The sequence below is a fragment of the Pantherophis guttatus genome, chromosome 4 (genome assembly GCF_059756535.1).
Source record: "Pantherophis guttatus breed Tessera chromosome 4, ASM5975653v1, whole genome shotgun sequence".
Lineage (NCBI taxonomy): Eukaryota > Metazoa > Chordata > Lepidosauria > Squamata > Colubridae > Pantherophis > Pantherophis guttatus.
In genome coordinates, this window is record NC_142066.1 from 22,393,046 (window position 1) to 22,418,604 (window position 25,559).

Below are 25,559 nucleotides of genomic sequence, written 5' to 3' on the forward strand. Positions count from 1 at the left end.
AGGGCAGCCCTGTCCCTCTCGCGATTTAATCCTCTATGACGAAACTCTTTCAGCGGGAGAAGGTGGAGCAGAGGAGACTTTAGCCCTGAAGAGACGGCGAGGGGGGGGGGGAGAACGCAGCGTGTTCGTGACGTCATCAGAGGTCGACCGTGTGGCCCGGAGCCAAACAGGAAGTGGCGACAAACGGAAAAGACAACTGCTAAAAGCTTTTCGAACCGTGAGTGTAGACCAGGCGCTCTTTTTTCGGGGGCTTTGGGGGCGGACTACAATTCCCAGGCTTCCCGATCTTGCTTTAGGGTTGGGGTTTTGGTGTGACTTAGAAGCGAGGGGAGAAAATGTCCCTTCCTGACTTAATCACGCCTCCCCAAAAGGCTGAAGTTGCCACCTCTCGCCCAGCCTTGGCACCTTTCAGGGACTACAACTCCCAGAGTCCCAAAGGTGCTTCCCCCCCCCCCCCGCTTCAAGAGCAACTGGACTTTCTGGTTTTTCTTTGAAGACGTTTCGCTTCTCATCCAAGAAGCTTCTTCAGCTCTGACTGGATGGAATGGGGAATGGAAGGATTTATACTCCTTGCAGTCAGCTGGTCATTTAAAAAAATCATTAAAAAAAAAAGGATGCAAATGACCAGCTCTCTGCAAGGAGTATAAATCCTTCCATTCCCCACCATCCAGTCAGAGCTGAAGAAGCTTCTTGGATGAGAAGCGAAATGTCTTCGAAGAAAAAAAAAATAATGAGGTGCAGTTGCCTCTTGAAAAAAGCACCTTTGGGACAACTGTGACCTGAGATTGACAGAGAATCTCCATAGACCTTCAGGGACTACAGCTCCCAGACTTCCCAGCCAGGACAACCAGTGACAATGGCTAGCGATCCTAGGTGCTGTAGACTCCATACAGAGGTTGGGTGAAAAGGATTTATGGCCACGCATTACAGTTGCAAGGACTGTTGTTACTGTAGTTGAGAAGTTGTGTCCCATCACAACTCCATGAATACCTCTCCTTCAGGCCTTCCTATCCTTTACCATCCTCTGCAGTCCATTGAAGCTCACACCAACTGCTTCAGTGACTCCATCCAGCCACCTCGTTCTCTGTCGTCCCGTTCTTCTTTTGCCCTCAATCGTTCCCAGCATTAGGCTCTTCTCCAGTGAGTCCTTCCTTCTCATTAGGTGGCCAAAGTATCTGAGTTTCAGCTTCAGGATCTGGCCTTCTAAAGAGCAGTCAAGGTTGATCTCCTCTAGGACTGACCGGTTCGATCGCCTTGCAAGGATTACAGGATCATAATAAAGAGTTTTCTAATTAGTTGTGGGATGATAATTTGCTTTTGGGGGGGAAGGGTGTCTCCCCCACCCCACATTGGGAAGGGGGTAAGAATTGCTTTGCCTCCAGAAGTTGTGGGTGCTCCAACTTTGGAAGTTTTTAAGAATAGATTGGACAACCATTTGTCTGAAATGGTATAGGGTTTCCTGCCTAAGCAGGGGGTTGGACTAGAAGACCTCCAAGGTCCCTTCCAACTCTTATTCTGAAGAGGGTGATTACTTATGAGTTTAGAGAAAATATTGCCATACACAAGAGTTTATTTGAACTGTCAGCTGCTTGGATGATCTGTGGTAATCATGAAACCAAGAGCATCCTAGGTCTGGTTCCCAGGTTCCAATGACTAGAGAGGTTATAATACCTGTTGAGTGGAATGGAGGCAATGATGCAAGAGCTTGCGATTTCTTCAGGATTGCAGGACGTGTGGCCAAAAGGGTCAGGCTGCTCACTTCCTTAATATTTAATTGAGGATCTTATTTGGAGTGTGCATTGCCTCTTTTTACAGGCAGCAATGAGCACCGGAGGGGGATTGGTAACCAATCGTGGACGACGTTTCAAATGGGCCATTGAATTGAGCGGTCCGGGCAGTGGTGGTAGGTAAGTACCTAGGAAAAAACCTGTATGTATCTCCCTACATAAGCAATCTACAAATGTTGGGCATATGCATTTGGATGAGGGGTTTCTTTTCTTTGCCAGAGGCCGAAGTGATCGTGGCAGCAGCCAAGGAGACACTCTGTACCCCATAGGCTATTCAGATAAGCAGGTGCCTGACACAAGTGTTCAGGAGACAGATCGCATCCTGGTTGAAAAGGTAATGTCCTGGAGAGGAAGAACTGGGTATTAGAATTGCTATAGGTGTTCGAAATGTAGAATTCTATAGACTATATAGACTTTGCTTATTGAATTCTTATTTTTTCCTCCTTAAATGTTTTAGCGCTGCTGGGATATTGCTCTCGGTCCCTTGAAGCAAATCCCTATGAACCTATTCATCATGTACATGGCAGGGAATACAATCTCTATCTTCCCTACCATGATGGTCTGCATGATGGCCTGGAGACCCATCCAAGCACTAATGTCCATCTCTGCTAGTAAGTCTCTTTGTATCATCATCCAAAGCCTTCTTTTATCCCATTTGTTCTCCATTTTCTACTTTGTGGGGCTGTTATTCCAATTAGGGGTGTGTGTGGAAATGTAATGGCCTTGATTGTGATCCAAAATACAGTTTGAACAATTTCAAAAATAGGACATACACAAGTGCTTTCTTTTTTAAAAATGGGAATACAGGAACACTGTTGAGTGGGCAGTTTTCATATGGTACAAATTAGTACTATAGGTTATGCTATAAACCAAGGCAGTCCAGGAATAATAATGTGAGAGGAATATTTGCTAGCTGGATTTGGGACATCTATTCTAGAGGCTTATAAGAAAAAGAGGATTGCTAGGGGCAGAAAGGTCCCTCTGATTAAGATCCATATCCAGATTTGTGCTTGGCTTCAGGGTTGCCTTTAGGACAAAGTGTTTGCAAAGCAGCTTAATCTCCAATGGTAAAAAACTCGGTAAGATTGACTTATAGATGACTTATATTAGTATTTTAATAACAGACTCCTGAATCTCTTGCTTAACCTAGTTTCTGGAAAGATTATTAAATTGGCAACCACATCCCCAAACAGGCTCTTCTATCCAGCACTGTCAACCAATGTGCTGTGTAGTGTTTCATACTCCACAGAGGTTCCTTAACTACTTTTCTATTGTCCCCACAGCATTCAAGCTACTTGAAAGCTCAAGTCAGAAGTTTCTTCAGGGACTGGTATATTTAATTGGCAATCTGTTAGGATTGGCCTTGGCAGTTTACAAGTGCCAGTCAATGGGGCTACTGCCAACTCACGCTTCTGACTGGCTAGCTTTTATTGAACCACCTGAGGTAAGTATGAAGAATTGTCTTCCCACTCCTCCTTTGGATCATCTCCTAACTAGCCTATATCTATTCCTGAGGGAGGGATGAGGGAGATGACCTCCAGGACAAATTTCTTGGATCAAAGCTGCCAAGTCTTTTTTTGCACTCTTAATGTCAGAAAAGGACAGTATTAGATGATTTACAAGAACCCCAATCTAGTCCAAGTTTTTTTTTTAACATTCTCTTGCTTAGTCTCCGTTTAAATTCTTAATTTCCGTTTATCCTGTTTAAAGATAGCTTAATTTTCAAAATGCTGACTTGTGGTTTATTTTTCTGTCTTCTGCCTAGCGTATGGAGTACACAGGTGGGGGTCTAATCTTATGACCTGACCCATTTCCAGAAATCAACTGCTGCTCTAGGTGTCTTGCCTTGGTATTGTGAATTATTCTTCCTTCTGTTGACTCCAAAACATGCTGGATTTTAAGTGCATTGTTGCTGCACTGTGGAACAGTAAGGAAGCATTTACAGAATGTTTATCCAGAACAGGAAGGACTGGTGTGCTTTGGAGGAGTTGAAGCAAAAGATTTGCCCTGGTAAATTTCCCCTCGGTTAAAAGCAAAATAAAAAAATGTTAACTTTTAAATGTGTATAGTGCTTTCACTGAAGTTCTGCCATCGGAGAGTCCATTTTTCTATAATAGGTATATAATGCTAGAAGTGCCTGACGTCACAGGAGGATGGCCCAAGGTTATATACTGAGCACTTTACTTCTCATTTAAAAATTATGCAGAAGCAGGTGAATCAGGAAGGTATCTGTAGCAGTCTAGGCTAAATGCATACATACTCTGATTTGAATGTAAAGGTTAATTCACAGGTAAATTCTAATTGGATAAAATTTTTGATTTTATTATCCTAAAGCCAGCTGAAAAATGTATAGTGCTCGATGACCTCTTCTGGAAAAGATGGGAGTTGGAACATTTTATAGCCATGATGGCGAACCTATGGCATGCGTGTCAGAGGTGGCATGCGGAGCTCTCAGATGGCATGCAAGCCATCACCCTAGTTCAGCTCTGCTGCGCACGGAAACATGCCTCCCACCAGCTAACTGGTCTTTGGGTCTCTGCCGTGCATGCACGGGGAGCGTGTGCGCATGTGCAGGGGGAGTGCACACACATGCAATGTTGAGGGCATGTGTGGGGGCCACGTGCACATTGCACTTCGAGGGTTCGGGCGTGTACGCCCGTGCTTTTGGCACTCAGTCTGGAAAAGGTTAGCCATCACTGTTTTATAGGATTCTAATTGTTTATCATTTATGTATGAGCATCAGTGAAAAATGTTGAAAGCTTCATGGAGAACAATGGGGCAGCACGGTGGCTCAACAGTTTAGAGGTTGGGCTTGTTGGCTGGAAAGCCGGCAGTCCAGGTTTGAGACCCAAGCGTCATGGGACAGGGTGAGCTCCCGTCCTCACCCCAGCTCCTGCCAACCTAGCAGGTTGAAAAGTTGCAAATGTGAGTAAATAAATAGGTACTTCAGTGGGAAGGTAACAGCCATCTGTGACGTCACATGACTGAAAATGTCTTCGGACAGTGCTGGTTCTATGACTTGAAATGGAGATGAGCAACTGCTCACTAACCAGCAACAACTAGTGAAGTAAAATCCGCAGGGGCTTTTTTATCTTTACGACTGACAACAGCTACTCCAAAATTCATGTACATTACTTAATTCTTAAGCCACTGATACAAATTTACTGAGGTGGGGGGGTGATAAACTTGTTATACAATAGCCTACTCACATTAGTCTCCCAGTCATGTTTGTGTGAACTAGAGCACTGGGTGTAGGTTTTCTTTTCAAAATGTGGAAAATGTAAACGTATGCCCCTATTTATATTAACTGCCTCTTTATAAACAATACCAAGGCTGTAAAGTGGATGAATGTTACGTAATGAATACATGAGCTTTGCAAGCGGAGCGACTTAGGCACAAATAAAATAAAAAAATTATATATAAAATGTTTATTCTTTTACATAATTCAAGAAGCCAAAAAAAAAAATCACACTCCCAAATTTGACGCGATGTAAACAAGGTTGCACCCTGAATAAGTTAAAAAAAAAGAAGTCTCAGCCAAAATAAAGAGATGTCTGTGAAATTCTCTTTTTTAAAAATAAAACAAGAGGCTTTTGAGATGTGTCTTTTAAGGCTACCCCGAGGGAGTGGTCCCTGTATTCTATTCTTGAGCAAGAGGTACCAAGAGAAGGAGACATCCATCATTGAAATTAGATAGGACAAAATAGACAACAGCACCTTTCTCTAAGTTTGCTTCTGTAGAGGTAAGGGGGGAAAAAACTCCAGCCCAACACTTAATAAATGTAAGCTGTATATCCTTGTCACTTGACATCAAAGAGGGCAATCTCGCTTGGTACAGAAGGCGTGGCATTAAATTTTCTTCTTATCCAAGCTTAGAAGAGGAGATGGATCTCTTCAAAAGCCAAGAGGGCAATTTGGAAAATCAGAAAACCCTGTTCTTCAGAATAGAAAAATCGCCCCCCACCCCATTTCGATGTGTGAGGACAAAGTATGACAGCCGCCTGCCGCGGTTCTACAGAATTATCTATAAAAAGAGGAAAAGGCAGCTGCTAGTTTCCTCGACTCGGTAGAAGTGCAAAGGCCAGATGGAAAAGCGATTTCCCCATCAATATCCCCTTAACTTGGGGATCAGCCATTCTCTCCCCTTGTCGGCAAACGGCGTATCTGATTCTCAGAATACCACAAGGGGATCAGAGTTAAGCACACTGAAAAGTGACTTCCGACTTTCTAAGAGCTTATTGCGGCCTTGATTTCAGTGGGAAGGGAAGCAAAGAGACTTTGGTGCTGACCAGAAGAAAACAGCACAATGAAGGATGGGTTTCCCTTTTTTTCTAAATCACCCAGCAGTTATCTCCTTTCCCTTCTTGTTCCTCTTAACATGATAATGACAAGTAACAGCTACTCCAGCTGGGCCAAACCTGCTGTTCTAGCTGATGGATCCTCATCACTCCTTTCCTGATCTTTTGCTCCTATTAAATGCCTTGCAGTTACTACTCGCGACACGGCTCCTACGTTTCTTGAGAGGGTTTAACAGAGCAATCTCCTACCTATCTCTAAATTTCTCTCTTGCGACAAGCTTTGTGAAGATTCTAGCGCGTAGCTCCTAACTCGATGGAAGCTGAAGAAGCTACCAACTATCCTTCCTCCAAACATTGGGGCTGGAGGGGGGGAAAAAAACACCCAATTTGAAGACCCTGAATTGCCACGAGAAATGAAAGCAAATAGGTGTGGCGGTAATAGCTAGTTTCCTCAGGAGATCCAAGTGGCACATGGGAACAGGTAGGAAGCGAGTATCCGTTCGAACACAGTTCATCAGGGGGAAAACTCCCCCTCCCCCCATCCTCTATGAATAGATGGTGATGACCTCACTGCCTCCGCCCCGTACAAGCAGCACACGCTCCAGCCCCTCTGTGAGCACCTCCAGGAATTCCATATCTGCGGGTGGAAAAGAGTCAAAGGAACAACACAACATGATTCTTCAGAGCCACCTCCACTCCTTCCTGTGCCCGGCAGAAAAGGATACAGTTTTCATCGCCTTCAGGGTTTCGTGGTGGCCCAGGCATGTTCAGCAGCACAAGCTTAGCCTCGTGGGACTTGTTGACAATAACTTCATTGAGCTTGACAGCCGTGTGCATACGTCGCACGTTAGACTGATCCCTAGGTTGAGGATAGGAGAAAAAAAAAATTAGCAAAACCAAGACCCATACAAATATATCCATACAGCAAGCTTTACCAGTATATCTAATCTGGAGCCTAAGACTGGCTTGTGGGAAATAAGGTATTTATTATGGATTAGAGACTGAAAAAAACACAGCCAGAGATTCCTTCCAAAAATAAGAGGGAATGACATGGTAATTGCAGAAAAGCAAACTAAAAGTACTAGCAAGAACTTCTAATGGGCAACTTCTAACTCAGATCTGTTTAATTTAGTGTCCGACCCAACACAATGTCCCTCTGGCTTTGATCTTCCAAAGAAAAACTGGACAACACTCCACCAAATCCGGACCAACCACAGCAGGTGCCAATATTGGAAATTCAAATGGAGATTGCTTGATTTTATTTATTTATTTATTTAGTTCAATTTATATGTCGCCTTTCTCCGGAGGCTCAGGGCAGCTTACAATGCATTTAAAAAACCATTATAAAAACATTTAAAATTAAAACATTAAAACTTATTCACACCATTCATGGCCGGATCTCACAAGATCGCAACAGCGAGATCAACAGCCCCAGGCCTGCCGGAAAAGTCAGTTCTTCACTGCTTTTCGGAAGGCCAATAGGATGGGGGTGGTCCGGACCTCAGGAGGTAACTGGTTCCAGAGAGCTGGGGCAGCCACTGAGAAGGCCCTCCCTCGCAGGCCTGCCAGCCAGCATTGTTTAGCTGACGGGACCTGGAGGAGATCAACTCCGTGGGATCTTACCGATCGCTGGGAGCTATGTGGTAGAAGGCGGTCTCAAAGATAACCTGGCCTGATAATATTGTGACTTGGGGACTGTCCTGCAAACTTTACATCATATTGCAACAGAATGCTCCCTCAAAAGATATCCCGGATCCCTGGAAGAACTACATCCTCTCAAGGGCACTGCTGTCCAGTGGTTAAACTATCTAGATATCCGGCTATAAACTTACTCACTCTAGTAACTGCTCATACATAATTTAATTTTATTTATCATTCATACTGTGGGTTTTTAAAATAATTCACTGTAAGGTAAAGGTAAAGGTTCCCTTCGCACATATGTGCTGGTTGTTCCTGACTCTAGGGGGCATTGCTCATCTCTGTTTCAAAGCCGAAGAACCAGCGCTGTCCAAAGACGTCTCCGTGGTCATGTGGCCGGCATGACTAAACGCCAAAGGCGCACGGAACGCTGTTACCTTCTCACCAAAGGTGGTCCCTATTTTTCTACTTGCACTTTTTATGTGCTTTCGAACTGCTAGGTTGGCAGAAGCTGTGACAAGTCACAGGAGCTCATCCCATTACGCGTCACTAGGGATTCGAACTGCTGAACTGCCGACCTTTCGATCAACAAGCTCAGTGTCTTAACCACTGAGCCACCGCGTCCCTTATAATCCACCATACTGGGAGTTTTATATTTTGATGCACATTTTATAGGCCGTTTTTGTAAATTTTATACACTCATGCTGTTATGCGCTAATGCCATACAAAATAAATCAACAAAGGAAGAACCCTGGCACATGCTGGAGATGGAGAGCATTACTCATGGAAAACAATGGGATCTATGGTGGAAAAAAATGAAACACATTTAGAATAAAACCCAGACAGGATAGTGGTAAGATTAAGCTAGGTTTTTGTATCACTTTCCAAGAAGAATTTGGAAGCAGAATAGCAATAGCGACAGCACTTAAGACTTATACACCGCTTCACAGTGCTTTACGGCCCTCTTTAAATAGTTTACAGAGTCAGCATATTGCTCCCAACAATGTGGGTCCTCATTTTACTGACCTCAGAAGGATGGAAGGCCGAGTCAACGGTGAGCCGGTGTGAACTGAACTTCCAAACTGCTGGCAATTGTCAGTCTGCAGAATTAGCCTGCAATACTGCCTTCTAACTTCTAACTTCTACGAATGGTGGGAAAATAGGAAGGGTTTAACGACAGTAGAAGTATATATCAGAAATAATCCAGTAATTGACAACTTACGGACGCATGTTGAGCAGATCTTGGAAACCCTCCAGGGTCTTGAGTTTGTGTCCATGAGAAGCCATGTATTTATCCTTGGTCCAGGTCATGTGCACTTTCTCCTGGTAGGTCTCAGTCTCTTCATCATCATCTGAGCCAATGCTGGTCAGTCGCAACATTGAGTTCCTGTCTTTCACAAGCTGGGCCTATATACAAGGATGGCATCACTGATGCTTTAGTGAAAAAGAAACCCAAATCGGTTGCTCTTTTTCAGCCTATTTTCTCCCACCTTTGTTTCAGCCCAGTTCACCTCGCGTTCTCGTTCTGTTTTAGAGAGACGCATTTGGCGCAACATCTGGGAGCGCTGTTCCATCATCAAAGTGCGCTCATACGTGTAGGCAGAGATGTCACTGTCATGCTGCAAGAAAAGAAAAGGGATGGCTGATATTGGACAACCCTCCCAACCCCATGTCCTGGCAAAGAAATTCAACAGAGGGACATCTCCTGTAGCACAAACGGTTGTCTACGGCAACTGGTGCCTCCCACAGCCCTCCTCTTTATGTTCCAGCCAGGGAGGGGTTTGTTAACGTCTCCTTCTTTTCCTGGATAGCCGGCCCTCAGCCCTCTGTTGCTCTCCTCTCCTTGCTGCACATACGCATATCTGGGATGGGCCCCAGCTGTTCCTCCCCTTCACTCAGCTCAGACCCCAAAAGTGAGCAGAGGGGCCTTGCTCTGCATCTGGCTCTGAGTCCTCTTGCTCCTCGGAGCCTTCCAAAGGCTCCGATGTTAACCCAGGCACTCCCTCCACCTCCTCTGACTCATCTGACAAACCACAACATCCAACCCCTGGCTAGGGTTAGGGTTAGGGTTAGGGTTCAACATTCTTCCATCACTCGTAACCTTAGGCAGATTTCAACCAATGGCACATCTGCACAGACGAACTTCTCTAGGAATATGCATGTCTACAGGCATTCTGTGCAAAAGAAGAGTAGCCAGCCTATAACTCTTTCCTTGAAAGGGAACACATTTTTTAAAATATCTCTTTTTGATCATTTTGATCATAGCATTGAGTGGGCAATGCTAAAGGAACCAGGAAACAGTACGAGTGTGGCTTCCATCAGATATGTGTCTAATCCCTTTTGCACCATTAAATATGTCTCTGTCCATTAGATATATTTCTAATCCCTTTTTCTTCATTGGATATGTCTCTATCCATTAGATATGTCTCTAATCCCTTTTTCCCAATTAAATACGTCTCTGTCCATTAGGTACAGGTAGTCCTCGACTTACAACAATTCATTTAGTGACCATTCAGTGACGATGGCACTGAAAAAGTGACTTATGACCATTTTTCTCAATTAACGACCATTGCAGCATGCCCATGGTCATGTGATCACAATTCAGACACTTGACAACTGGCATGTATTTATGATGGTTGCGATGTCCCGGGGCAACCTCCTGACAAGCAAGGTCAATGGGAAAGCCAGATTCACTTAACAACCGTGTTACTAACTTAACAACTGTAGTGATTCACTTAACAGTGACAAGATAGGTCGTAAAATGGGGCAAAAGTCCCTTAACACTTGACAACAGAAATTTTGGGCTCAACTGTGGTCGTAAGTCAAGGACCAACTGTATACCTCGAATCCCTTTTCCCTTTTTGGATATGTTTCTATTTATTAGTTATGCCTCTAATCTTTTTTTCTCTATTAGACAAAACCGTGGTGGCACAGTGGTTAAAATGCAGTATTGTAGGCTAATTCTGCTGACTATTGACTGCCAGCATTTCGGCAGTTTGAGTCTCACCAGCTCAAGGTTGACTCAGCCTTCCATCCTTCCAAAGTCAGTAAAAGGAGGACCTAGATTGTTGGGGGCAACAGGCTGACTCTGTAAACCGCTTAGAGAGGGTTGTAAAGCACTGTGAAGTGGTATATAAGTCCAAGCGGTATTGGTGTTGCTAGATACATTTCTAATCCCCAGTGTGTTGTGTCACTCACCATCTCAACAACTTCCACCTCTGCCTCAATACGAAGGTGATACAGGAAGGTGGCCAGATCCTTCTTCATCTGTATGCTGTTGTCCTCCAGTTGGGCTACGGTAAAGATGCGGATTTTGCACTTACGCCACACCTTTGAAGCAAGGGGAGAAGGAAATCAGTAAACTCCACCCTGCCAATTAACCCCTGCTCCGTGTCTCAGCAATGCCCGCCCATCACTACCTTGTGCTGCTTGAGAAGGAAGGGGAGGAGCATCAACATCCCTCCATCGTGCACAATCCACCAGACATCAATGTGGCCCTCGGTAAAAGGCTCTGCGTTGCTAGGGTAAAAAGCCACGTTCTTTGCCACCAGCAAGGCCAGGCGGGCAGCTGTAGTCACGCGGACAGTGCCTGAAGAACAGGAAGAGGAATTCATGCAATATGGTTCGGTTGACTCTTCTGACCTCTTGCCTCCAAATGCCTTGCCCCATAGGGAAAGCGTACCAATAAAAGTCTTCCAAGCACGGGCATCCTCACTCTGACGCCAGGCATTCGGCCAGCCCATCACCACGGTGTTGTGCTTCATGCCACCCAGCCCGCAGGACTGAATGAGGTGGGAGATGCCCTCTCGCACCTTGGCAGCCACCACGATCTGGCAGAAACCTTTCACTCGTTCTGCCTCCATCAGATGTTTGATGGTCTGAAATAGCAATAGCAAAAGCACTTAGACTTATATACCTCTTCACAGTCCTCTCTAAGTGGTTTACAGAGTCAGCTTATTGCACCCAACAATCTGGGTCCTCATTTGACCCACCTCGGAAGGATGGAAAGATTGAGTCAGCCTGGTGAGATTCGAATTGCCAAACTGCAGGTAACCAGTAGTCAGCAGAAGTAGCCCGCAGTACTGCATTCTAACCACTGCACCACCACGGCTCTTAAAAGTTGCTTAAAGGCAAAGCTGCAAAAAAGTTCCTCAGCATTGCAAACAGAGGAAACTTTACAGGTAGCCCTCGACTTACAACAGTTCACTTAGTGACCGTTCAAAGTTACAACGGCACTGAAAAAAAGTGACCTAGGAACATTTTTCCAGACTCATGACCGTTGCAGCATCCCCATGGCATGTGATTGACATTCAGATGCTTCACAACTTATTCACATTTATGACGGTTGCAGTGTCTGGGGGTTATGTGATCCCCTTCTGACAAGCAAAGTCAATGAGGAAACCAGATTCGCTTTACAACCAGTTTACTAATTTAACAGCTGCAGGGATTCACTTAACAAATGTGGCAAGAAAAGTTGTAAAATGGGGCAGAACTCACATAATAAATTCCTCACTTAGCAAAATTTTGGGCTAAATTGTGATCGCAAGTTGAGGACTACCTATATTGTAAATGTAGAGCTATGAGGATTTACATCTGAAGAGTGTCCTTCATAGTGCGTGGATTCATTAGAAAGTTTGCAGCAGGACCTTTAAGGAAAAACAGGCTCATTTCTGGACATGGGAGTATATCTGATGATTTCATTCTGAAGAAGAGCAAAAATCTGTAATATATAGGTAGCCCTCGACTTAACAATAGTTTGTTTAGTGACCATTCAGTTACAACAGCACTGAAAGTGACTGTCCAGTAGCAAAAAAATACTGGATAAGAAAGTGGCTAGAAGAAATAGTAAAACAACAAATAAACAAAGAGATATTCTTACTAGGCATACTAACAGGGAAGTATAACAAAAAAAAAAAAATGCTACATGTAATGCTACATGTAATAACAGCATCCAGAATTGTTTACACACAAAATTGGAAAAATGGAAATATACCCTCTGAGAAAATGGTGATAAAGAAAATATTAGATTACGCAGAGATGGACAGGCTGACAATGGAAATAAAAGATAAAGGCGAAACGGAATGTTATTTGATTTGGAATGTATGGTATAATTGGTTAGATAGTAGATGCAAAGATTAGAAAATCAACAAGAAAAGATGATTAACGAACTAGAAAATAGAAATAAGTATAAAGATAAGTATAGATGAAGAATATATAATATTATAGTACAAGAAAATATTATAAAATGTAAAATGTAAAAAATATTCAGAATAACAATTACATATTGTACACATAATAGCATATATTTTTAAAAAATTGTGGAGGTATACTGGTACAGGTGTGTTGTAAAGATGGAAATCGTAATGTAAAATGAAGAAAATTGTTTAATAAAGTATTTTTTTTTAAAAAAAGAAAAGTGACATGACTTTTTCACACTACTGACTGTCGCAGCATACTCATGGTTACGTGATCAAAATTTGGCTGATTGGCAACTGGTTTATATTTATGATGATTGCAGTGTACAAGGTCATGCAATACCCTTTAGCACCTTCTGATATGCAAAGTCAGTGGGGAATCCACATTCACTTAACAACCATGTTACTAACTTAGCATCGGCAGTGTTTCACTTAACCCTTGTGGCAGGAAGTCTTGTAAAATGGGACAAAGGTCACTTAACAACTGACTCGCTCAGCTGCAAAAATGTTGGACTCAACTGTGGTTGTTAGTCATGGATTACCTTTAGATATTAGAACTTTAGTAGTAGATATTAGTAGAATACATGCTACTAACATTATAAACTGAATCAATGTATCTCAGGAGATTAACACAAGCAATATTCTGTTTTCATATTTGGGTTTGAGCCAGGCACAATCATAAGATAAAGCATCAGGTTCAGGTGGAAGCAAAGAAATTATTCAACACTGGAAGTTTTTAAGAAGAGATTGGATAATCATTTGTCTGAAATAGTATAAGGTTTCCGGCCTGAGCAGGGGATTGGACTAGGACCTCCAAGGTCTGTTCTGTTGCTGTTGCTGATGCTGTGCTAACTTTATGATGGCATCATCCAACACATAATAGTTAGCTTGACTGAACTCAACTTCTAATTTACGTTTCATGATATGGCAAGCTTGAAAAAAACCCTCTTAACAAAAGTACAGTTAAAAGATTTTAGGTAGTCAGGTTGAGAAAGGTACCTTACTTAATTCCTGAACTCTTGGAAAACATGTTAGCTGGAGAAGACGTCTCACTGAGCCAACCGAAAGATGAAATATCAGGCATTCTCCTACTTTTTTTATCTCTTAATTATCCGAAAGCTTTGCTTTACATGGATATAGCTGCTCTTCTTGTAGCCTTCTACCTTAATCGGTGGCACCCATTCATCTGAAATGCACTTCCATGAAATCTCACCTGTTCAGCAGCCAGGGCTTCACTGTAACTCTCCAGGAAGTTGCCCACCATGACCGAACCTACAATAGTGAGTCCTTTGCCAGCTTTCAGCTGAGAAGCAAAGGTGAGCAGATGTGGATGCTTCACATGGAGATCCTCATCCAACTTTAGCAGCACCAGCAACTGTGGCCTAGGGAGAAATGGAAGCCCAACACACGCATGTTAAAAAAGTTGAAGGAGCAGATGAATTTAGATTTTTGCCCCAAAGCACACACAAGACGTAAGAATTTATTCTGTAGCAAATAATACATGTAAATCCACATGCGTAAGTATTCCGTTTGATCAAGCTTTAGTAAGGCCACATTTGGAATACCCTGTTTCCCCAAAAATAAGGCATCCCCTGATAATAAGTCCAATCGGGCTTTTGAGCACATGTGCTAAAATAAGCCTCCCCCCAAAAATAAGCCCTTCCTAAAATATTTAAACGCAGAGCGTCCCAAAACAATACCTCCCCGAAAATAAGGCCAAGCGCTTATTTCAGGGTTCAAAAAAATATAAGACAGGGTCTTATTTTTGAGAAAACACGGTAGTGCATCCAGTTTTGGTCACTGTATTACAAAAAAGGCATTGAGATTTTGGAAAAAGGGCAAAGAAGAGCAACTAAGATGATTAAAGGCCTGGAGGCTCAAAACATGAAGAACGGTTGCAGGATTTGGGTTTGGCTAGTCTAGAGAAATGAAGGACTAGGGGGGACATGATAGCAGTATTCCAGTATTTGAGAGGCTGCCACAAAGAAGAGGGGATTGACTCATTTTCCAAAGCACCAGAGAGCAGGACAAGAAACAATGGATGGAAACTAATCAAGGAGAGAAGCAACCTGAAATTAAGGAGAAATTTCCTAACAGTGAGGACAATTAATCAGTGGAATGTCTTGCCTTCAGAAGCTGTGCTTCATTACTGGAGGTTTTTAAGAAGAGACTTGTGTATAGCCATTTGTCTGAAATGGTGTAGGATACAGATGTCAAACTCCATCGTGTCACGGGCTGGATCACGATGTTTTTTGCCTTTGCGGAGCCGGGGTGGGCGTGGCCTGCACATGATATATCCAGCCCGCGGGCCACCAGTTTGACAGGTCTGGTATCGGTTCTGCTGCTTGAAGACTGGAAGACCTCCAAGGTCCCTTCCAGCTCTATTCTGAATTTGAGTTTGCATTTTCTATGCAGCACTACCCCATGTTGAGGCAACAAGAGTCCGAAAGCAATCCGTGGCTTCCCTACCTCCAATTTTTGGTGTGGGGTGGCCCCTCCTCAAGGCGCAGCAAAGCAAAACGGGCGGCACTCAGGGACAAGCCACGGATGCCATCGCCCCATTCCTTCTCAGCCCTGCAAGGGAAGCAGAGTTCAGCCAAACAAGCATGTCATGGTAAGTCTGTCCTTTCCAGAATCGTTGCAGACAGAACAAAACATGTATTCAGGCGATCCTTAGAGCAGGGTTAGGATCAGGGTTAGAGAGGGAGTAAATCTAACAAGAAATCCTCACTGAGCCAAGGCCACACAGAACCAATCCAAAACAGTTCAGGAGCACTCACCCATGATACTCAATATATTTGTAGATCATGCCAGCTATCACCATTGCAATAATTGCGTAATACCAGGAGGAGATGAACATGAGCGCCACACAGATACTCATGCCCATGAAGGAGAGTATCCTATGAGGAGAGAAATTGGAAGGAGAAGGATACACACACATAGTTTCCTAATGACTGTGGGAGCTAAAATCCAACCAAAGAGAATACTTATGGATCTTGCTGGCGCCCCGTTGCCCTTTTACGTATAATCTGCAGGCCAAATTTATTTTGTCATAATGGACTGTAGGAGTTAGGAGCCTAAATTCCCCCCAACCTCTTCATTTTCAGCATCCATTTGTGCCCCCTCCCTCCCTTTTCAACAATTAGGTAGTAGAGCGTTCTTACCAATGGTAGTACCGGAAGCGTGGTCTCCAATTGGGAGTGCGTAGTAAAGTTTGTAAGGCGCAGGCTAGGTTGACAAAGAGGTAACACATCAGGAAGAACCTAGAAAAGCATCTGGTAGTGTCAGCAATGTGCGTTTCCTTGGGACCCCAACCCACGAGGAAGAGGACACTTACATGGAGAGAATAGGGGCAACCATGTCCAAGGATGCAATCAGGATCCCAAGTTCTGCAATGCCGGCGGTCAGAAGCAAAGCCCAGGTAGGCTCCCCATTGGCCTTACCGTGGCCAAAAACCTAAAACGAATGCATGTGTGAGAAGCAGAGAGCATATGACTTAACCCTATACATTCCCTCTAAGAGCAGCGATAGCGCAGTGGTTACAGTGCAGTACTGCAGGCTACTTGTGCTGCCTGCTGGCTGCCTGCAATTTGTCGGATCGAATCTCACCAGTCTCAAGGTTGACTCAGCCTTCCATCCTTCCAAGGTGGGTCAAATAAGGACCCAGATTGTTGGGGGCAATATGCTGACTCTGTAAACTGCTTAGAGAGGGCTATAAAAGCACTGTCAAGTGGTATATATAATAGAATAACAGAGTTATTAGCTTTCCAACTCTGTTATTCTATTCTAATTGGAAGGGACCTTGGAGGTTTTCTAGTCCAACCCCCTGCTTAGGCAGGAAACCCTACACCACTTCATACAAATGATTATCCAACATCTTCTTAAAAACATCCAGTGTTGGAGCATTAACAACTTCTGGAGGCAAGTTGTTCCACTGATTAATTGTTCTAACTGGCAGGAAATTTCTCCTTAGTTCTAAGTTGCTTCTCTCCTTGATTAGTTTCCACCCATTGCTTTTTGTCCTACCCTCAGGTGCTTTGGAGAATAGCTTGACTCCCTCTTCTTTGGGGCAGCCCCTGAGATATTGGAACACTGCTATCATGTCTCCCCTAGTCCTTCTTTTCATTAAACTAGACATGCCCAGTTCCTGCAACCGTTCTTCATATGTTTTAGCCTCCAGTCCCCTAATCATCTTTGTTGCTCTTCTCTGTACTCTTTCTAGTCTCAAAATCTTTTTTACATTGTGGTGGCCAAAACTGGATGCAGTATTCCAAGCGTGGCCTTACCAAGGCATTATAAAGTAGTATTAACACTTCACGTGATCTTGATTCTATCCCTATTTATGCAGCCTAGAACTTGTTGGCTTTTTTGGCAGCTGCTGCACACTGCTGGCTCATATTTAAATGGTTGTCCACTAGGACTCCCTCTCACAGTTACTACTATGGAGTGAGATACCACATATACTTTACCTATGCATTTTGGTTTTCTTGCCTAAATGTAGAACCTTAATTTTTTCATCATTGAATTTCATTTTGTTAGATGGCGCCCAATGTTCAAGTCTAAGTGCTATTGCTATTGCTACCTGAAAGCAAAATATGCCACTCACCCGCAGGAAGGGTATGATGTTGTCCTTAGCTATGGCTTGCAGTAGCCGGGGTGCACCTGTGAGGCTCTGCAGCCCAGCTCCACATGTGGAGAAGAACGAACCAATGACTATGACCCAAGGGGATGGCCAGGAGAGGGTGCCCACCACCAGGTTTCCCTTTACTGTGTCGCCAAATCTATCGGATGGACACAAGAATGAAAGATTGTTAAGTTGAATCCTTAAAAGTTTCACGGCTAGAAGTGCACCTGAGGCAAACTAGGGAAAGAAATGATATGCTCTAACAGGCAGTCCTAGACTTACAGCCACAACTGAGCCCAAAATTTATTCTGCTAAGTGAAAACTTAGCAAAAGTTTTCTTAGCAAAAGTGAAATGGGCCCCATTTCACCATCTTTCTTGCCCCAGCGGTTAAGTGAATCATCGATTGCAGTTGTGAAGTTGGTAACACGGTTGTTAAGTGAATCTGGCTTCCCCATTGACTTTGCTTGTCAGAAGTTAACAGAAAGGGATCATACATGACCCCGGGACACTGCAACTGTCATAAATATGAGTCAGTTGCCACACATCTGAATTTTGATCACATGGTCATTTGGATACTGCACTGTCGTAAGTGTGAAAAATGGTCCTAAGTCACTTTTTTCAGTGCCGTGGGAACTTTGAATGGTCACTAAATGAACTGTCGTAAGTGGAGGACTACCTGTACTATATTTATTATTAGATCCATACACACTCATTGCAAAGATCCTTCTGATTCCAGTGGAAATAATACAATTCATAGGGTGCATTCCAGTGGTGGAATTCAATTTTTTTTTACTACCGGTTCTGTGGGCGTGGCTTGGTGGGTGTGGCTTGGTGGGCATGGCAGGGGAAGGATACTGCAAAATCCCCATTCCCTCCCCACTCCTGGGGGAAGGATATTGCAAAATTTCCATTGCCACCCCATTCTGGGGCCAGCCAGGGTGGTATTTGCCAGTTCTCCGAACTACTCAAAATTTCCTCTACCGGTTCTCCAGAACCTGTCAGAACCTGCTGGATTTCACCCCTGGTGCACTCCTGTATGTGAGAATTTTCCTGAATCAGGAAAAAGCCTATCTGTCTAGTAACTTCTGTCACACAGAGATCATCCTAACGTATCTGGGAAGTTCATAAAGAGGCTAGACGAATGAGTGTCCTTTGGCATTGTTGCTATTTAGCAAACAGTATTTAAAGCAGCTTCAAAGGGACTTTATTCCTGGTAAAATAGATGTATAATTGCATTCTAACTAGATCCAAGCCAGAGAAAATGAGCAAAAAAAATTGCTAACAACCATTTGTGTGCATGCTTATGTACATGCCTTTGAGTACTGGCGACTGCCTGGTGTTCTCTTGGCAAGTTTTTCATAAGTGGCTTTGACCTTGCCTGCTTCCTAGGGCTGAGAGCGTGTGACTAGCTCAAGGTCACCCTGCTGGTTTTGTGCCCAAGTTAAGGCAGATCTAGAACTCCTAGTTCCTAGCTTGATGCCTTAACCCAGCGGTCCCAACCTTTATGGCTTGGTGGCCTGGTGAGGAGTAACAGGGGAACTGGCCCACTGCTAGCGCAAGTTGAGCTGTGTGTGTGTGTGTGTGTGTGTGTACTTGTCCGCCACTTGCATAAGTCAAGCTACGTGCGCACACACATGCATCAACCAGCCGCTGGCACAGCCCATTTCTGAATGAGCCAGGGTCCAGTAGTGGGCCACACCCCAGGGATTGAGGACCGCTGCCTTAACCAATACATCAAACTATCTCTAATCACAAATATCCGGCTGATCCCAGCCAGATATCAAGCATTCCCGATGCTGACCACAAACGAACTTTATAGCCAACCCAATCTAAAATCTACACACAGAAAAATGTACCAGCAGTTTCTACTATTGGAAAGTTATAAGATTAGAGAAAGCCAAGGTAGTATTACTTACTTGTCCCTGAGTACAACGCCTTCTACGCATGCCCCAAACAGCACTACGTTGCTAAGATCTGATGTGGCAAGAGTCAAAGGTAAATTTTGTGCAAAGAACAAGGTAGTAAAAATAAACAACCAGTCTTCTCATAAGCTAACTTTATCAAATCATTTTTAGCTTCCCTTGCTTATTAATCCTAACATATCCCAGTCAGGTATCTGCCAAACAAAGGCACAGTCCTGGTATAAGTGCAAAATGAACTACATGGTTGAAATTGTAAACAGCTTTCCTTGCCAGTAACTTTGTATATGTGGGTGAGGAAACATAATTTCAAGACAACAAAGCAGTAATCCTCACAGGAGAAAATTCTGGGTTCAATGTGCCCCCAAACATCTGGAATTTGTTAAAGCATTATTAAAAGAGTCCAAATTCCAGCAAGACATTCTTTTTGGTCAAGAATGAGGAAGGTTGGCCAAGAGGAAGATGATGTTCTGACAACTCTCTCTACACCAGTATTTCTCAACCTTAGCAACTTTTAAGATGCTTGGACTTGAGCTAATTCCCCAGGCGGCATGCCGGCTCAGGAATTCTACGAGTTGAAATCCAGATATTTTAAAGTTGCAAAATTGAGAAACTCTGCTCTACCCAGATACTGGTCTAAAAGAGCAACTGAAATTGTTTGCTAGTTCTCTACAAGCCCCAGATTCCACAAATAGATAAACATGTCTATGCTTGTGTCAAAATGATTACAAAGCCATGCAAAACAGTCCTTATCGATCTTGATTTTTTATTAAACTGATTTTAGAAGGAACGGAATGTAAAAAGGCTGGTTATCTGGAGGCGCCTCCAGCTGCTGCAAAGGATACACACAAAGGAGGTGGTAAGAATAGCCAGGATGGTACCGATGGGAATTGATTTCTGGGCATCCTTTAGGTCCCCTGAACGATTTGACCCAGCCATAATTCCTATGAAGACAACACCATTTAAATAAAAGAGTTGATCCATTTCTGGAATGTACATTTTATGTGACTGAACGAAGTAACAATAAGGGACAATATTGACTGGTATTTTATATAAAAGTTTTTAGGAGGAGAACCATTGCTTCAATAAAATTAAATGTTAACTGAGTAAGTGGAGTTGGTTCAACTTGGGAAAAAGCAACAATAAATCTGAATCTCACCTTTCTATTGGACTTAATCTAGCCAGGATCAAGCTCCTTTTACTAAAGTTGAAAAATTGTAGTTGAAATCTTCAGGAGCCCAAATGCAGGTAGCCCTCAACTTATGACCACAACTGAACCCAAAATTTATGTTGCTAAGCGAGACTTTTCTTGCCACATTTGTTAAGTGAATCACTGCAGTTGTTAAATCACGGTTGTTAAGTGAATCTAGTTTCCCATTGACTTTGCTTTTCCGAAAGTTGCAAAAGGGGATTACATGACCTCAGGACACTGCAACAGTCACAACTGTGAATCAGTTGTCACCCATGTGAATGTAAATCATGTGACCATGAGGATGCTGTAATGGTCGTGTGAAAAATGGCCATAAGCATAAGTAACTTCGAACGGTCACTAAGCGAACTGTTGTATAGGCCTCATAGCTAACAAATGTACCCTTCTAAGATGGCTTGTTTTTGAAGCCATACTGGATAGAGAGCTCAACAGCAATACAGGCACTTACCGGTGACAGAAGGGAAAAATATACCCACAAGAAGGGTAAAAGAAGTGGTGATATCAGCCAGGACGTACTGCTGATTCAGAGCTCCTCCCACATCAGCCGAGTGCAAAGATGACTTCTCAAGTATTTCACCTTTCGTCAGATAGCTGCTCCAAAGATTCTCTGCAATTATGGCACCATCATCATTATCACCATCACCATCTCATTTATTTGAAGAACTTTGGATAGTGTAATAGTGCTGCGCCTCCCCTCCCCTCCCCCCCCCCAATCCTATGATCTTTTTAATGATTAGGCTGAGAAGCATCCCAAAAAAACTTCACAGTCACTACTACAATCTTCCTCCTTCTATCCTGGCCACTTTTTACAGAGGCACGATTGACAGAATTTTAACAAACTGCATCACTTTGGTTAGGTGGCAGCGGTGCCTCAGATAGAAAGCCCCTACAGAAAGTGGTAAGGACAGCCGAGAAGATTATAGGAAGATTGCTTGCTGTTATTCATGATATTGCTTATAAGCACTATGTGTTAAAGCTCAAAGCATAGTTAGAGACCCCACATACCCACTTTACGGTCTGTTTCTGTTGCTCTGCTCTGGGAGGAGGTTTCGAAATATTTCTGGCAGGACTACCCAATTCTGTAACAGCTTTGTTCCCTATGCCATCTGTCTGGTAAATTTACAAGATTCGTTTTTCTCACCATGTACATGTATACAACTGAACTAAACTGTGTTGTTTCTGTGTCATAGAATATATGTGGGTATATGTATAACTATGTATGTATGTATTTATTGTCATGTTTATGTAGTGTATATTGGAGGTGGTGACCTTTGAGAACTGTATGCAATGACATTTCATTTAATGTATGCCGATCAGTGTACATTCAAGGTGACAATAAAGTTATTCTAAAGCTAAATCTAAGAAACGACTCAAAGAGCAACAACAATAACACTTTTGCTAGACAAAGAACATAAGGAACCCTTTCTCACCAGCAATAACACCACTGGCTAGTCCTGGAATTCCTTGGATAGCAGTAACATTGTTGTGTTGGAAATACTCATCGCAAGAGGCATTGAGGAGACTGCTATGGTTGCAAAAGCGTGTCCAGAGGAACGTGGGTATGGTCAAGTTACCATACTCCTTGGCCTTGGCACATGTCTGAATATGGTGCTGGGAGAGGGAACGATTCCCCAGCATGCACACACTGAATGGAGAGAGAAATAAAAGATGAGCAAATTGGTTGGACTTCAAAAGGGGACAAGTGTGAAGGTTGGTACATGCTGCTATCCGTGGGAATGGTGAGTTGTTGTTCTATTTGTACATACAAACGAGACATTCTAGGGTTGGGAAGGAAATTCTCAATAAAGGAGAATATTTGTAGCTCAGGGTCGAAATGAAAGGCCTTTGGTGCTCTCTGAGCTGTTTTCTTGCAGACTAGACGAGATGTTAGCTAGTTTGGATAATGAAACATCCGCAAGAGAACAACCAAACTCAGAGAGCACTAAGGAGAGCACAGCTCATTTACCGGCCATTCTATGTTTCCCAACACCTTTAGGGGCAGGATTGTGGGGAAGCCACCCACTTGCCACAGATTTCAACGGGAGTTTAGTTAGCCATCTCGGAGTATGCTAGTAACCTACAGAAAATCAGGAGGTGCAAAGGAGGACTTGATGACACCAGCGTAAATAGCCAGAATGGAGACGATGACGCAGGCCAGGAAAAGAGAAGCAAACTTGTTCACGTAACGCACTCCCACAAATACCACCAGCACCATAAGCAGCAGGAAGGCCGAGCCATAAACCCGCATGTTGTTCAGCATGGCTGCCGGCTCCTTCAGGGGATCATCGCTGTGGAAGATGGCTGCCTTGGGGGCAATGTACATCTGAGAGGAGGCAAGAATGAGTCACACGTCACCTTCGGCCTAGTCAGAGGAGTGAAAATACAAAAAGATGCGGAGTTGGCACGATGGTAGCAAGAGACGCTCCGATCCGCAGTGTTCCTGCCTCGCAGAGGAGCTGTAGCCGACTGGCAGGACTTAACACCTCACAATTACAACACCGTGTTGTATCTTATGGGTTTTCCTGTGAGGTGCTTGAATACCTACCAGAAAGATTTCAATAGCCCCCAAGATGTACATAGAAGCAGCAAAGGTAGTGCCGAGATAGAAGCAGAGTCCTACAGCTCCTCCAAACTCAGGGCCCAGAGCTCGTGAAATCATGAAGTATGATCCTCCAGCTGCAGAGAGGCAACAAAGACAGAAGACGCAGAGGGGAAATCTATTATTCCTGCTTTTTCACTCATTCCAAGCCCCTCACTTTTCAGAAGGACCTGCCCCGTGGCTTTCAAAAACAAACTCAAGTATAGTAAAACCAACAGCAGGACAACATCAGCCCCCCCCCCCCAAAACACAAATAGAGGTAGTCCTCGACTTATGACCACAAACTGATCAAAATTAGTAAGACAGGTGTTAAGTGAAGTTTGCTCCATTTTATGACCTTTCTGTGGGACACGGTGGCTCAGTGGTTAAGACACTGAGTTTGTTGATCAAAAGGTCAGCAGTTCAACGGTTTGAATCCCTAGTGCCGCGTAATGGGGTGAGCTCCCATTACTTGTCCCAGCTTCTGCCAACCTAGCAGTTCGAAAGCACATAAAAAATGCAAGTAGAAAAATAGGGACCACCTTTGGTGGGAAGGTAACAGCGTTCTGTGTGCCTTTGGCATTTAGTCATGCCGGCCACATGACCACAGAGACGTCTTTGTACAGCGCTGGGTCTTCGGCTTTGAAACGGAGATGAGCAATGCCCCCTAGAGTCGGGAACAACTAGCACATATGTGCAAGGGGAACCTTTACTTTTACTATAACCTTTCTTGCCATAGTTGCTAAATGAATCATTGTAAAGTTAGTAACATGATTGTTAAGTGAATCTGGCGTTCTCATTGACATTGCCTGTCACAAGGTCACAAAAGGTAATACATGACTCTGCACTTTATGACTGCAATTGTCATAAATTTGAGTCAGTTGCCAAGCATCTGAATTTTGATCATGTGGCCATGCTGCAATGGTCATAAGTGGGGAAAACGGTCATAAATCACTTTTTTCAGTGCCATTGTAACTTCAGTCACTAAATGAACTGTTGTAAATCGAGGACTTCGTCTAACCATAGTGGCACAGTGGTTAGAGTGCAGTATTGCAGGCCCATCATCGATCCTTGAATTCGATTCTGACCTGCTCAAGATTGACTCAGCTTTCATCCTTCTGAAGTCAGTAAAATGAGGAGCCAGATCGTTGGAGGCAATATGTTGACACTGTGTAAACTACTCAAAGAGTGCTATAAAGCACTATGGGGCGGTTTTAAGTCTAAGTGTTATTGCTATAACCATGGTTAGAGAAAGAATTCCGTGCTTTCTGGGCCACCAGTGAAAGGGAGGACATTCTCCATATAAACTAACCAGATTTCTAAGGAGAGCATTCAGGAGAATTTCTGAATATGATTTGATTTGAAGGTGGGTACTATGCACATGGGAGAAGGCAGTTTTAAAATGTTGGTACAAGTGGTGTAATTCAATTTTTTTTACTACCGGTTCTGTGGACGTGGCCTGGTGGGCGTGGTGTGGCTTGGTGGGCATGGCAGGGGAAAGATACTGCAAAATCTCCATTCCCACCCCATTCGAGGGGAAGGATACTGCAAAATCCCCATTCCCTCCCCACTCCTGGGGGAAGGATATTGCAAAATCTCCATTCCCACCCGACTCTGGGGCCAGCCAGAGGTGGTATTTGCCACTTCTTTGAACTACTTAAAATTTCTGCTACCGGTTCTCTAGAATCTGTCAGAATCTGCTGGACTTCACTCCTGGTTAGTACTTACCAGGCACTACTCCATTAGTGGCAATGGCGCTCATGGAGATGGCTGTCAGCAATGTCTAAGGAGGACACGAGAAATTGTCAGCAGAAGCATTTAGGAGACAAATACAGGCAGAAGCAAATTCTTAGTTTGTAATGTATAAAGAATCACTGATAGAACTTATAACTTTTGGCTATTATTTTGACAAATCTAAATTAGCTTCCCCCCTACCCTCAGTTTTACATTTTGATAAAAATCAAATTATGCCCCTTCTTCTCCTTTTAGTTTTCCTTGTTATTATGGGTAATGTAGACAAAATACCAATGTGGAAGTGAGCAAAATGGTTTTAGTCAGGTGGACCTTTCCAAAAATTCAGAAATAGATTAACCAAAGACGGGGAAGAACAGATATGGAAATAAAGACTGCAAGTGATCTCAACACAAAAACTGACTACATCTACAAAGCGGATTATTTTTGCACTGGCACTTCAGTCATGGGATGCTAATGTTGGTGAGTGTAATTTCTCCTTCCTCAAGATCAGAAGTTGCCTCCCCCTCACAGCTTTCATGTATATCAAAGACTGTGGTAACATTTTGTTGTTGTTG

At 43.5% G+C, this 25,559-nt stretch overlaps 2 protein-coding genes across 8 annotated transcripts in view; one reads left to right on the forward strand and one right to left on the reverse strand.

Annotated features, from left to right (window-relative positions):
* Nucleotide 1: 1 nt before the first annotated feature.
* Nucleotides 2-3,847, forward strand: EMC4 (ER membrane protein complex subunit 4). The gene is made up of 6 exons (XM_034411483.2): nucleotides 2-217; nucleotides 1,816-1,907; nucleotides 2,007-2,121; nucleotides 2,245-2,398; nucleotides 3,071-3,231; nucleotides 3,553-3,847. Exons 2-6 carry the CDS (start codon nucleotides 1,822-1,824, stop codon nucleotides 3,586-3,588), a joined length of 552 nt encoding a protein of 183 aa, XP_034267374.1. The 5' UTR covers nucleotides 2-217; nucleotides 1,816-1,821; the 3' UTR covers nucleotides 3,589-3,847.
* Nucleotides 3,848-5,200: 1,353 nt separating this feature from the next.
* SLC12A6 (solute carrier family 12 member 6) overlaps nucleotides 5,201-25,559 on the reverse strand; it is a 48,579-nt gene continuing 28,220 nt past the window's right edge. For 4 of the 7 annotated variants that reach the window (XM_034411476.3, XM_034411474.3, XM_087891779.1 and 1 more), the window contains 20 exons: nucleotides 24,979-25,033; nucleotides 23,218-23,348; nucleotides 22,754-22,995; nucleotides 22,103-22,317; nucleotides 21,121-21,279; nucleotides 20,308-20,406; nucleotides 19,460-19,517; nucleotides 17,525-17,699; nucleotides 16,256-16,374; nucleotides 16,083-16,181; nucleotides 15,699-15,818; nucleotides 15,388-15,492; nucleotides 14,132-14,300; nucleotides 11,406-11,601; nucleotides 11,143-11,312; nucleotides 10,922-11,053; nucleotides 9,235-9,342; nucleotides 8,946-9,130; nucleotides 6,811-6,944; nucleotides 5,201-6,722 (listed from right to left, as the gene is read on the reverse strand). In XM_034411476.3, the coding sequence (XP_034267367.1) occupies nucleotides 6,631-6,722; nucleotides 6,811-6,944; nucleotides 8,946-9,130; nucleotides 9,235-9,342; nucleotides 10,922-11,053; nucleotides 11,143-11,312; nucleotides 11,406-11,601; nucleotides 14,132-14,300; nucleotides 15,388-15,492; nucleotides 15,699-15,818; nucleotides 16,083-16,181; nucleotides 16,256-16,374; nucleotides 17,525-17,699; nucleotides 19,460-19,517; nucleotides 20,308-20,406; nucleotides 21,121-21,279; nucleotides 22,103-22,317; nucleotides 22,754-22,995; nucleotides 23,218-23,348; nucleotides 24,979-25,033 (2,763 nt within the window). In that variant the 3' untranslated portion in view covers nucleotides 5,201-6,630. Of the gene's footprint in view, nucleotides 6,723-6,810; nucleotides 6,945-8,945; nucleotides 9,131-9,213; nucleotides 9,343-10,921; nucleotides 11,054-11,142; nucleotides 11,313-11,405; nucleotides 11,602-14,131; nucleotides 14,301-15,387; nucleotides 15,493-15,698; nucleotides 15,819-16,082; nucleotides 16,182-16,255; nucleotides 16,375-17,524; nucleotides 17,700-19,459; nucleotides 19,518-20,307; nucleotides 20,407-21,120; nucleotides 21,280-22,102; nucleotides 22,318-22,753; nucleotides 22,996-23,217; nucleotides 23,349-24,978; nucleotides 25,034-25,559 lie in introns of all 7 variants that reach the window. The other 3 variants (XM_034411473.3, XM_087891778.1, XM_034411477.3) reach the window with 1 other exon arrangement.

Excerpts from the sequence above, each read along its gene's own strand:
- EMC4 (XM_034411483.2), top strand. The coding sequence starts at position 1,822 with ATGAGCACCGGAGGGGGATTGGTAACCAATCGTGGACGACGTTTCAAA. Across the intron at positions 2,122-2,244 it reads ATCGCATCCTGGTTGAAAAG|CGCTGCTGGGATATTGCTCT; the intron begins GTAATGTCCTGG and ends TAAATGTTTTAG. Across the intron at positions 2,399-3,070 it reads ACTAATGTCCATCTCTGCTA|CATTCAAGCTACTTGAAAGC; the intron begins GTAAGTCTCTTT and ends TTGTCCCCACAG.